This window comes from Carcharhinus amblyrhynchos, chromosome 29, assembly GCF_965287045.1.
Source record: "Carcharhinus amblyrhynchos chromosome 29, sCarAmb.v2.hapA, whole genome shotgun sequence".
Lineage (NCBI taxonomy): Eukaryota > Metazoa > Chordata > Chondrichthyes > Carcharhiniformes > Carcharhinidae > Carcharhinus > Carcharhinus amblyrhynchos.
Genome location: NC_137352.1, coordinates 34,860,052 through 34,873,479, shown reverse-complemented (window position 1 = coordinate 34,873,479; position 13,428 = coordinate 34,860,052). Strand labels below are relative to the sequence as shown.

General features: G+C 44.2%; 1 protein-coding gene across 3 annotated transcripts in view; it reads right to left on the bottom strand.

The window, feature by feature from the left end:
* siae (sialic acid acetylesterase) overlaps positions 1 to 12,333 on the bottom strand; it is a 110,932-nt gene extending 98,599 nt beyond the window's left edge. For all 3 annotated transcript variants that reach the window (XR_013889643.1, XR_013889642.1, XM_080214699.1), the window contains exons 1-2: positions 12,231 to 12,333; positions 11,962 to 12,126 (exon numbers count right to left, since the gene is read on the bottom strand). Coding sequence is in view for 1 of the 3 variants with exons in the window: in XM_080214699.1 (XP_080070825.1) it covers positions 11,962 to 12,126; positions 12,231 to 12,303 (238 nt within the window). In the remaining 2 variants the exon portion in view is untranslated. The remainder of the gene's footprint in view (positions 1 to 11,961; positions 12,127 to 12,230) is intronic.
* Positions 12,334 to 13,428: the final 1,095 nt, after the last annotated feature.

Here is a 13,428-nt window from a genome sequence, read left to right as displayed (position 1 = left end):
AACTGCAGAAGGAGAGATGATATCTTGGAGGGGGCATCAAATGAAGCTTTGTGGGTAGTGCTTAGGAATAAAAAAAGGAGACAGCCACATTGTTAGATGTTTATTAGGCCCACAGACAGTCAGATGTATATTGCAGAGCAAATATGTGCTCAGTTTGTGGAGATGTGTAAAAATAATAGGGTTATTAGGTGATTTCAACTTTCCCAACATATACTACAGACCAGTGAGTCTCACATCAATGGTGGAGAAACTATTAGAGCAACTTCTGAAGGAGAGCATCTCTCTCCACTTGGAGAGGCAAAGCTTGATCAGGGATAGTCAGCATGGCTTCATCAGAGGGAAGTCACGCCTAACAAATTTGAATGAATTTTTTGAGGAGTTGACCAGGTTTGTAGGTGAGGGTGGTGCAGTCAATGTAGTCTGTATGGATTTCAGCAAAGTCTTTGGCAAGCTCCCACATAGGAGACATGTAAAGCAGGTAAATTCACATAGTATACAGGGTAAGTTGATAAAGTGAATTCAAAATTGGCTCAGTTGTAGGAGATAGAAAGTGATGACAGAAGGCTGCTTTAGTGACTGGAAGCTAGCGTCTGGTGGCATACCACTGGGATCTGTGATGGGCTCCCTATTATTCATCATTTATATAAATGGCATTGATGACTAGGTGGTAGGGTTAGTAAGTTTGCAAATGACGAAACTTTGGATGGGTGGTTAACAGCAAGGTGGACTGTCTTGACTACATGAAGAAATAAACAGAATGGTCAAATGGGCAGATAAGTGACAAATGGAATTTAACCCTGAAAAATATGAGGTGACACACTTTGGAAGGAGCAGTTTGACAAGAAAGTACTCAATGAGTGGTAAGACACTAAGAAGTTCTGTGGACCTTGGCACGTTTGTCTACAGATCTCTGAAGGGAGAAGGGCATGTTAGTCATGTGCTGTAAAAGGTTTGCAGGGTTTTTATTTGATTTGATTTATTATTGCCACATGTATTAACATAAAGTGAAAAGTATTGTTTCTTGAGCGCTATACAGAGAAAACATACCGTTCATAGAGAAAGAAACAAGAGACTGCAGAATGTAGTGTTACAGTCATAGTTTAGGTGTAGAGAAAGATCAACTTAATGCAAGGTAAGTCTGACAGCAGCAGGAAAGAAGCTGTTCTAGAGTCAGTCGGTACGTGACCTCAGACTTTTGTATCTTTTTCCCAACAGAAGAAGGTGGAAGACAGAATGTCCAGGGTACGTGGGGTTCTTAATTATGTTGGCTGTTTTGCTGAGGCAGCAGGAAGTGTAGACAGAGTCAATGGATGGAAGGACGGTTTGCATGATGAATTAGGCTACATTCATAACCTTTTGTAATTCCTTGCGGGCAGAGCAGGAGCCATACTAAGCTGTGATACAACCAGAAAGAATGCTTTCTATGGTGCATCTGTAAAAGTTGGTGAGAGTCATAGTTGACATGCCAAATTTCCTTTGTCTTCTGAGAAAGTAGAGGCGTTGGTGGGCTTTATTAACTATAGTGTTGACATGGGGAGACCAGGACAGGTTGTTGGTGATCTGGACAACTAAAAACTCAAAGCTCTCGACCCTTTCTACTTCATCCCCATTGATGTAGACAGGGGCATATTCTCCTTTATGCTTCCTGAAGTCAATGACAATTTCCTTCATTTTGTTGACATTGTGGGAGATTATTGTTGCCGCACCAGCTCACCAGATTCTCTATCTCATTCCTGTCTTCTGTCATATCATTGTTTGAGATGCAACCAACTACAGTGGCGTCGTCAGCAAACTTGAAAATCGAACTGGAGGGGAATTTATCTACACAATCATAGGTACATATGGCGCATACTAGGGGGCTGAGAACACAGCCTTGTGAGGTACCGGTTTTGAGGATGATCGTGGAGGAGTTATTGTTGCCTATCCTAACTGATTGTGGTCTGAGAGTTAGGAAGTTTAGGATCCAGTCGCTGAGGCAAGTGTCGAGGCCCAAGCCACAAAGTTTGGAGATGAGTTTTGTGGGAATAATATTGTTGAGGGCGGTGGAGGTGAGTTGTCTATCTGGATGAACTCTTGGCACATCATAACATTCAGGGCTATGGGTCAAATGCTTGCAGATGGGATTAGTTGGGAGTTCAGATGTTTCTAATGTGTCGGTGTGGACTCGATGGGCCAAAGGGTCTCTTGTATGCTGTATGGTTCTATGACTCAACTACTAACTTTACATACTATGAACACTCTTATTAATTTACCTTACATTATTAACTTGATAAAGATACAACACTTTAGAAATTCTGAGTAGTTTTGATAAGAATATTGTGAGCAGAGGATCTGATTCATGGAACCCAATGATAGGTTTATTCATGATTATTATGAGTATTAATTATATGAATAAGACAGGAACTAATTGGTAATAGTGTATTTTATCTTACATCTTGAATAAGCTGGTACTAAATTAAAGGGTAAACACTTTCGAAAAGCAAAAAAACTGAACTCGAAGATAACTGAATATTGAATAACTAGTTGGGAAATGTAATTAGTAAAATTCACAATTTCAGATTCTAAAATTGGAAAATATACAGAATTGGCAAAATATTGTTGCAGATCACAGATAGAAAATCCTGTTGAGATAAACTTACTCTCAAGTTCTTTCCTAGGTGCATTGAAACAGGAAGGACCAGACCCAAGGTTGCAGAGCTTATGGAGATTCTAATACTGACTATAGTGAGTGTATCGTCCCACTCCCTGGACTGCTTCATTAAGCCATCATTTTGCAGAAGATCAACATCCACATTTTATCTTAACCATCCAGGAAGGGGTCATCAGTCATCTCTCAATGTTTGCACCAGGACTATCCAAGAATTGGTTTGCCAAATCTCCCCTCAAATACTCTTCACATTACCTCTCCTATTCCTTGAAGTTTGCAGGCATAATCATCAAATTACAAAGATTAATTTATTTTGCCCACCAGGTATGTGCCTGCTCTTTAATACAGCTATCAATTAGCCCCCTCCCCTATTTTACTTCACAATCATCCTGCAAACCTTTCAAATGCAATATTTGTCTAATTCCCTTTCAAAAGTTGTAAATTAATCTGCTTTCACCATCTTTTCATTCTGTTTATTGCAGATCACAATACTAAAAAAATCCTTATCTCCATCTGGTTCAATCATCTGCTGACATCAGACTTTTGAATGGTCCTATCATATATTAAGCTATTCTTTCTCTTCACCCTATCTGTAACTGCAACACTGTATTCTGCACCCTCTTCTTTCCTCGTCCCTATTTACCCTATGAACAATGTGTTTTGTCTGTATGCAGTGCAAGAAACAATACTTTTTTACTGTATCTCAGTACATGGGACGACAATAAATCAAATCAAACATTCCACGTTAACAGTTAGTCCGACATTGATGAGAGGATGTGTGCCTTTATGGGCTTTTTTCATGCTCTTGCATCTTCAGCTTCATCGTCCATCCTGCTCCAGAACCATCTGCACCTCGGTGAAGCAGGGGGCAGTCCAGCGCACCCTCTTTCCTGCATTCAGATGGAGTCCAGGGACTCAATCTGTTAAAAACAACAAACTTGTAGGCCCAAACTGTATTTCAGCTGAGGTGTGCACATTTGGTGGAGTTCAAACGCGCAAAGCCCAAACTTAATTATCTGGCATTGAGTGAGATTCCCAGAACACCTACGGAATGTGAAGATTATTTTCAGTCTTCAAGGAAGGAAACAGTAATGTGACAACTACTGAACCTACTCTCCGCCATGGGCATGGTCCAAGGACTGCCTGCTTCCACTTGTCGAAGTGAGTGTGGTTTCAAATTGGAACTTTATTGTTTAGCAGATCAAAGAGAAATGCCGTAAGCAAAACCAAGCTTTCTACATTGCCTTTATTGGTTTGAACATTTTCAACTCACTCAACTAGGGCGCTCTCTGGAAAATCCCAGGCTGCATTGGCTGTCTCTTGAAATATGTTGACCATAAAGTGGAGATGCGAGCGTTGGACTGTGGTAAACACAGTAAGAAGTCTCACAACACCAGTTTAAAGTCTAGCAGGCTTATTTGTTAGCACAAGCCACTAGCTTTCGGAGTGCTGCCTCTTCATCAGGTGACTGGGAGTTCTATTCACAAACAGGGCAAATATAGACATGAACTCAATTTACAAAATAATGGTTGGAATGCGAGTCTTTACAGGTAATCAAGTCTTAAAAGTACAGACAATGTGAATGGAGAGGATTAAGCACAGGTTAAAGAGATGTGTTTTGTCTCCAGCCAGGACAGTTAGTGAGATTTTGCAAGCCCAGGCAAGTAGTGAGGGTTACAAAGTGTGACATGAACCCAAGATCCCGGTTGAGGCTGACATCTTGTGTGCAGAACTTGGCTATCAGAACAGTGATCACGACAGCACACAACCCTGCCTCTGCAAGACGTGCTGGATCATCAACATGGATGCCATCATCTCACGTGAGAACATCATCTACCAGGTACACAACTCGGCCAACATGGTCTACCTGATACGCTACACGAAAGCATGTCCCGAGACATGGTACATTGAGGAGACCATGCAGATGCTACGACAACGGATGAATGAACACTGCTCGACAATCACCAGGCAAGACTGTTCTCTTCCAGCTGAGGAACAATTCAGCAGTCACAAGCATTCGGCCTCTGATCTTCGGGAAGCGTTCTCCAAGGTGGCCTTCATGACACATGACAGCGCAGAGTCGCTGAGCAGAGACTGATAGCCAAGTTCTGCACACGAGGACAGCCTCAACTGAGACAATACACATCTCTTTAACCTGTGCTTAACCCTCTCTCCACTCACATTGTCTGTATCTTCAAGACTTGATTACTTGTAAAGACTCGATTACTTGTAAAGACTCGCATTCCAACCATTATTTTGTAAATTGAGTTTGTGTCTTTATATACCCTGTTTGTGAATAGAACTCCCACTCATCTGATGAAGGGGCAGTGCCCCAAAAGCTAGTGGCTTATGCTACCAAATAAACCTGTTGGACTTTAACGTGGTGTTCTGCGACTTCTTACTGTGAAATATGTTGAGGTAGATTTTCCACGATGATTGCCACCATTCTCTGCAACAGACTGGAATCTGATGCCTTTTAGAACATAGAACATAGAACATAGAACATAGAACATTTCTGTCAGAACTGGCAAGGATGCATGCTTCTGTTAACTCCAATAATTTTATATGGTGGAAGAATGAGTCTAAAGCTAAGTCTTTTGCCTCAGATTAATTCTTAAAGCAACTCAGCAGAGTAACAGACTTTTAGAGTTTCTTCCATACCCCACTGTTTCAGAGGTGTCCATTAACAGGTGAGCCAATGCTTACCACCTGCCTTCAACAATGCAATTGACTTAACAATGGAATTGCCAAACAATACAATTTTAAAGTTTATTTTGTTAGTGTCACAAGTAAGTTGACATTAACACTGCATTTCTCTTGGCTTTAGTCTTCACAAAGGAAGACATGAATAATGGACCAGAAGTTCTGAGAGAAACAAGTTTTACTGAAGAGCTGAAGAAAATCTGCCATATTTACCCAGTCTGATCTACATGCGACTCCAGATGCATAGCAATGGTGGTTGCTTTTTAACTGTCCTCTGAAATGACTGAACAAGCTGTATTCCCTATCACAGAGATCCAATGTCAATTAAAATATATATTAAAAAACTGCTCTACTGCATTACTATAATCAACGAGTCCCATCCAAGATTATATCCTCATTGACACATCAAACACTTGTTAAAGGCTTTATAAAGAAGGGAACGAGAGAATTCAGGAACAGATTTGTCCTTCTTCTAAACAACTGTAGTCTTTTCCCTGAACAGTAAGACTGAGACAAGTGATTCTCATTGTTCATGATATTCTTATTGCTAATTAAAATTATTTGAGAGCAGATATGCATCCTTTCTGCCTATTCAATAATCCCCGTGCTATTAAAGAGTTTGCTTTCCTAAAACAGGAGGGACATCCAAAAAGGATTACACTAAAGCCACATTGCAGAGTATCAGCTTGAAAGGATTTGAATTTTCTGTGGTAGTAGAATCATGCACGTCCCTTTGTACCACATCTGGAAATCATTCCCTCCAAATTAACTTATTTACTTTGATATCAATATACTTGTAGTTAGTAGCTATTTCATGTCCACATCATGAATTTAATGGGGATGATATCAATAACAGGCTCTTGTTTTCATTATATTTTCATTAAGAGGATTGTTATTCCTAACATTTTGCTAACTTCTCCAGCATGTTCTCAATATGTTCTTCTCAATATGTTGACACATCTAGAATCTAGAGCTAACAAATGCAAGCAAGTTGCTATATACTTTGCTTTGTTACTCCTGATGTGACCTGCACACACTGTATATGAACCAGATGAATTTTTACTACAGTCAACCATGGTCCTCATTAGATTTTTAATTCCAGATTTTTATTGAATTCAAATTTTCCCATCTTCCATGGTGTGATTTGAAATCTGGTTCCCGCAGCATTGCCAGGGTCTCTGGAATACTAATCTAGTGACAGTCTCTGTTGAAATGAGATTTAAATAGGTTTAGAGGGAATAATATCAGTGCTTTAAGTATCTGTATAAGAATTCATATGCGTACTACCTGTATAGTAATTTATATTGGTAGGGATAAGTAGTATATTGTATATGATAAATATGTATGAATTTATTGTCATACGATCACAGAAGACATGAATGTAAGCTCCACCATGTTAAACAGAAGTACATAATATTAAAAGACACAAAATAGATACTAGCTGGGTTAGCCTCATTCCTGAACACAATTAGCTGGGAAAATCATAAGCTTGTGTACAACAGCAGGGACAGCTGCTTCTCTTATCTGTTTTTGGGTACACAAAAACAAGCTTAATTATAGGCCTGCTATTTAAAGGAATAAATTCGTTCATGGGTAGCTAGGCTGGAGCATTCTCTCAGGCCCATAGGATTGTAAGCTCAAGGACTCAAGATGAGAGAAAAGAAGATAACATTAATAAGGTACCATGAATTGTGTCCGTGAGATCATGAGCTGATCACCAGCTACAAGCAAAAATTCAGACTTTGGAAAAAGTCACCAAAATAGAAAGCAGGAAGAAAGCTGATGGCAGAGAGTATGGGATTGGGGACTGAATGTTAATATACACTCTTGCATTCGAATCATTTCACACATAATAGTAAGCCTACAAACTACTACTAGCCCTAGCATGGGGCATTATCACTCGCCGGTCCTGCAAGAAATATCAGCAACACAAAAGTATGAGGGCTGCTGCTAAAGCTTTAAGGGACATAACTCAATATGGCAGGCAGGATAATTCGGACCAATTTAATTTGACATAACCAACCATTATTCCTGAAATCATGTGACTACAGCACAATGAAACAGGGAACATTGGGCGGCCCAAAACTTTTTAATAATTCCATAAAGCTTCAGTTTCGGGGGCTGATGGGGTCAGCCCTTTACTGAAAGGGGGTAATTGTTGAAGGGGGATTTAGAGAATACGTTTAGAGGGAATAATATCATTGGCTTAGGTGCCTGTATAACAATTTGTGTTTTTAGTACCTCTATAGTAATTTATATCAGTAGGAATAAATACTATATGATAAATATATATGAATTTATTGTTATACGATCATGGGAGGCATGCATGTAAGCTCCACCATGTTAAGCAGAAGTACACATTATTAAAAGACGCAAAATAGATACTAGCTGGGTTAGCCACATTCCTGAACACCATTAGCTGGGAAAATCATAAGCTTGTGTACAACAGCAGGGTCAGCTACTTCTCTTATCTGTTTTTGGATACACGAAAACAAGTTTAATCATACGCCTACCATTTAAGAGAATAAATTCATTAATGGGTAGCTAGGCTGGAGCAGTCTCCAGGCCCACAGGGTTGTAAGTTCAAGGACTCAAGATGAGAAAAAAATAAGATAACATTAATAAGGTACCATGAATTGTGTCCGTGAGACCATGAGCTGAACATGCACAAGCCCATCTTTTTCATTGGATATGTGGCTAATGTATGTAATCTGTAATCAATATTATTGGATAAGGTCCAGCTGTGACAGACTGTGTAGATGTTTGAAAAATGTATAAGAATGGACGTTTTGCCTTTGTTCATCGGAGACAGGCACTGGGTTTTAACAGAAGCCATCTCCCCGCTGGCAAAAATAAACCGTTTAATGAGGACCAACCCTGATTGAGTGATTTTTTTGAGATTCTCTCCCCTAACAGTCCCATTATGCCACTACCCCTCCCTCATCCTTTGTCTTGACCTTTGCCTTCCCCGCAGATATGGAAAGAATCTACTTGCACAGAGTCCAACAAAAAACTCAACAATCTGTCAAGACTGAAAGACAAAAACACTGCATCCTGATCAGAGAACCTCCACTACCCACACAGAATCTCAGCTACAAAGACTAATTGACTCTTTCTCCCATTCCTGTAACGCATTCTCCCTGACTATAAACATCAAGAAAACATTGGTTATGGGACAGGGTGTTGCATCTCCTCACCTGACTGAGCGGCTAGCAAATTCTGTTACCCCCGGTCCATTGTAACAGATAATTTGTCTCTTGATGCAGGGTTTGATACATGCATAGGGAAAACAGCTACTCCCTTCAACCGTCATTTGAAACAAACATGGAATAACATTAACAGCAAGATGCTGATTTATGAGGCCTGCATTCTTTGCACCTTGCTGTATCTTGTGAAGAATGCTTAACCTGCATTAATCACGAAGCCAAGCTCAAAAACTTCTATTTTCGCTGTTTGCAGTGCAATCACAAACGTGAAAGTGCTCTCAGAGGTGAAGCTCCCAAGTATATAGTTACTCATTGTGCAAAGGCAAATTTGCCCACTCGGGCACCTCCACAGGATTGAAGGATACATCCAAGGAGTTTCAATATGGCAAGGTAGCCGGAGCCAGATGACCAGTTGGACACCCAAGTTTTTCAGTTTAATGATTTTGCAAATGTGACTTGGTAGTCCTAGACATCAAAGGCCTGATAGCCTTCGACATCAGATGGCAAGGAATATGGGGAGAAAGTGGGAATATGGCATTGAGATTGAGGATCAGTCATGATCATATTGAGTGACAGAGCAGGCTCAAAAGGCTGAATGGCCTATTCCTGCTCCTGGTTTCTATGATTCGTGATATGTACCTCTCTATTCCTGATGGCCTTTAACATTATACTATTTAGTTTACACGGCCTCTTCTCATTCTTATTACTAACTTGCACCATTATGCATTTCTTGATATTAAATTTCATTTGCCATGTGACAAGGGGAAATGCCTCGGCCAAAACCTTCACTATCTCTACGCTTACGGCTGCCTGCAAACTTTGAAGTTTGAATGTTTATTTATTAGTCACAAGAAGGCTTACATTAACACTGCAGTGAAATTACTGTGAAAGTCCCCTAATCGCCATGCACCGGAACCAGTTCAGGTACACTGAGGGAAAAAGTAGCATGGCCAATGCATCTAACCAGCACTTCTGACTGTGGGAGGAAACCGAAACAGCCAGAGGAAACCCACACAACGACAGGGAAAACATGTAAACTCGGCACAGACAGTGACCCAAGCAGGGAATCAAACCTGGGTCCCTGGAGCTGTGAGTCAGCAGTGTTAACCACTATGCCACCATGGAGGCAACTTGATCACATAGGCTGACTTTTTTGAGCATTGGCAGCCTTGTAAATCCATCCTGTGTTTAATTTTATTTCCCAATGACCTCCTCCTTTACACTCACAGAGGGAGCTGAAATAAGAACGGGAGTAAGCTATTCATGGTCTCGGGGCCGCTCCACCATTTCATCAGATTATAGCTTATCCTTGATCTCAATTCTACTTTCCCACACAATCCCCACATTCCTTAATTCCCCAAACACTTTCAATCTCAGTCTTGAATATATTCATTTATTGAGCATCTGCAACCCTCTGGGCTAAAGAATTGCAAAGATTCACAACCTCAAGATAAAGGGGAGGCGGTTCAGAACGGAGTTGAGGAGGAACTTCTTCACTCAAAGGGTGGTGAATCTCTGGAATTCTCTGCCCGTTGAAGTGGTGGAGGCTGCCTCGCTAAATATTTTTAAGAAGCGGGTTGATGGGTTCTTGATAAGAGAGGGGATTAAGGGTTATGGGGAGAGGGCGGGAAAGTGGAACTGAGCCACGACAGATCAGCCATGATCTTATTGAATGGCGGGGCAGGCTCGAAGGGCTAGATGGCCTACTCCTGCTCCTATTTCTTATGTTCTTATGTTAAGTGTATACACTTCTCATAATTACAGTGACTGCTGTCTCCTTATCCTGAGGCTTTGCCCCTGAACTCAAAACTCTGCAGAACAGCCTCTCAGCTTCCATCCTGAAAGTTTCCTCAAAATCTTACATGTTTCAATGAGATTGCTTCTCATTTTTCCAAATGCCAGAAGATAGACAATTTCTAGTCAACTGAAAATAATACACCCAACGCATTTCAAGAATCAATCTAGTGAACCTGTTTCATCCTTTCTATGATAAATAAATCCTTCCTCAAATGAATGAAGCAAAGCTGCACCCACTACTCCAGGTTGTGGTTTCACCAAAGCTCTGTACAATTGTAGCAAGACTTCCTTATTCTTATCCTCCAATCTCCTTGCAATAAAGGACAACATGCCATCTGCTTTCCTAATTGCTTAAATTTAACTTTTTACGTTTCCTGTACAAGAACATCCAAACCCTCTGAACATCAACATTTAATAATTTCTCACCATTTAAAAAAACTCTAGCTTCTCTAATTTTCCTACCTCCTTTGCCCATCATAGTGCCAGCCTTCTTGCTTAAGGGCTGGGACAATTCAGCCCTTCATGTCCTCCTCAGTTTACTTCCCTATCTAGTTTTGTGCTGTCAGATCAATTGAATTTGTTACACTTGATCCCCTTGGTCTAAGTAATTAATATTGATTTTAAGTAAGTGAAATCCCAATTGTTGGAGTTGCCCCCCCATATCAGTATATCAACCTGAAAAGTAACCTGTTCATTCCTATTCCTTCTACCTTAAACCAATTCTTTATTCATGCTAACCTATTATCTTTTGGCTGCCAATCTTCGCAGGTACTAATGACTACTTGTAAAATTAGGTCTTTTTCTTGCAGCAGATGTTTGCATACTAAATCAATATGAATTCCGCAAATTATTCAATCCCTGATTGGTTTATCAGTGAGAGTGCCAAACACACATTTCTTCATCAATATTTCAACGTGGCCATGACAGTTTGTATTGATTCATTCGCACTTTGGTTCATTGATCTGTCAAGGATTTTTTTTAAACAAAGTGACATATAATCTCAATTTTTAGCATTACTTCAAGGTCCTGTTTTTCCTCCTCCATCCGGAAAGCAAATGATTCAAATTTTTCAACAGCTTTGGAGCCCATAAGGTTAAATAGAGTAAGGGCTTTTTTAGACTTGTCAACAATGCTGCACCACAGTAAATATGCCACCCCTTCTCAAACATTTCCCAATTATTGACAACATTTTAAAAACGAATGGGTCAATGTGGCAAAGTCCTTGTACCACACTGCTTACTCCTTAAACCATGTAAAATGTGCTGGGTTCCTGAATATACATGACAAGGACTAATAACAAAGAATACCTTTATTAGTAGTTTAGCAACTACTTCAATACTTGCGCTCTGCTGCGCTCCTGCCACTTGACCTCTTATGTAGAGGTCATCTCAGTCCACAATATCCGTTTCCACCATTGCTGCGTGGTTCTGGATGGGGGTTATACCATCCATGGCTGTGTGATTCTGGATGGGAGTTATACCATCCATGGCTGTGTGATTCTGGATGGGGGTTATACCATCCATGGCTGTGTGATTCTGGATGGGAGTTATACCATCCATGGCTGTGTGATTCTGGATGGGGGTTATACCATCAGACAGAATTCCCTACCTTCATTCACTGCTGTCACTTGCTGAGAGAAGATATTGTCCTGTCTCCACACTGTCACATTGATTATTGATCCAACTGCGCCATACCCCCAGACAACAGCTCGGGCAGGTTCTTTCTGTAACACCATGTGACTGGCATAGTAAGATCCAAAGCGGAAGTCAGAATCTGAAAGAGAAATTATAGTGATGAGAGAAAACCCTGGAGACTTTCCCCCAACTGCCAACCGTACCCTTATATTTGCAAACACTGAAGGAGAGATTGTTCCCTACCGGCACAAAACCCGTGAGCCGACCACAACAACACCGCCCCGAGAGAGAGACACCGGAAAACAACAACTGCCATTGCACTGCAACCGCCAACTGTCACCGCGGCTCCGCCCCTCACCCGGACCCCGCCTCTGCCTCCTCCCACCGGGCCCCGCACCCTCCCCCTCACCCCGGGCCCCGCCTCCGCCTCCTCCCACCGGGCCCCGCCTCCGCCGCCTCCCACCGGGCCCCGCACCCTCCCCCTCACCCCGGACCCCGCCTCCGCCGCCTCCCACCGGGCCCCGCACCCTCCCCCTCACCCCGGACCCCGCCTCCGCCTCCTCCCACCGGGCCCCGCACCCTCCCCCTCACCCCCGACCCCGCCTCCGCCTCCTCCCACCGGGCCCCGCACCCTCCCCCTCACCCCGGGCCCCGCCTCCGCCTCCTCCCACCGGGCCCCGCACCCTCCCCCTCACCCCGGGCCCCGCCTCCGCCTCCTCCCACCGGGCCCCGCACCCTCCCCCTCACCCCGGGCCCCGCCTCCTCCCACAGGGCCCTGCGCCCTCCCCCTCACCCCGGGCCCCGCCTCCTCCCACCGGGCCCCGCACCCTCCCCCTCACCCCGGGCCCCGCCTCCGCCTCCTCCCACCGGGCCCCGCACCCTCCCCCTCACCCCGGGCCCCGCCTCCGCCTCCTCCCACCGGGCCCTGCGCCCTCCCCCTCACCCCGGGCCCCGCCTCCTCCCACCGGGCCCCGCCTCCGCCTCCTCCCACCGGGCCCTGCGCCCTCCCCCTCACCCCGGGCCCCGCCTCCTCCCACCGGGCCCCGCCTCCTCCCACCGGGCCCCGCCTCCGCCTCCTCCCACCGGGCCCTGCACCCTCCCCCTCACCCCGGACCCCGCCTCCGCCTCCTCCCACCGGGCTCCGCCTCCTCCCACCGGGCCCCGCACCCCCCCCCCCTCGCCCCGGTCCCCGCCTCCTCCTCCTCCCGCCGGGCTCCGCCTCCGCCCCCTCTCCCGGAGCCCGGCCCCGCCTCCTCCACGTCGCCCCGGGCCCTCCCCCTCGCCCCGGGCCCCGCCTGCACCCCCTCTCCCGGACCACGCCTCCTCCCCTCGCCCCGGACCCCGCCTCCGCCCCCTCACCCCGGGCCCCGCCTCCTCCCCCCACCCCTGGCCCCTCCACGTCCTCCTCGTCGCCCAGGGCCCCGGCCCCGCCCCCTTTCCC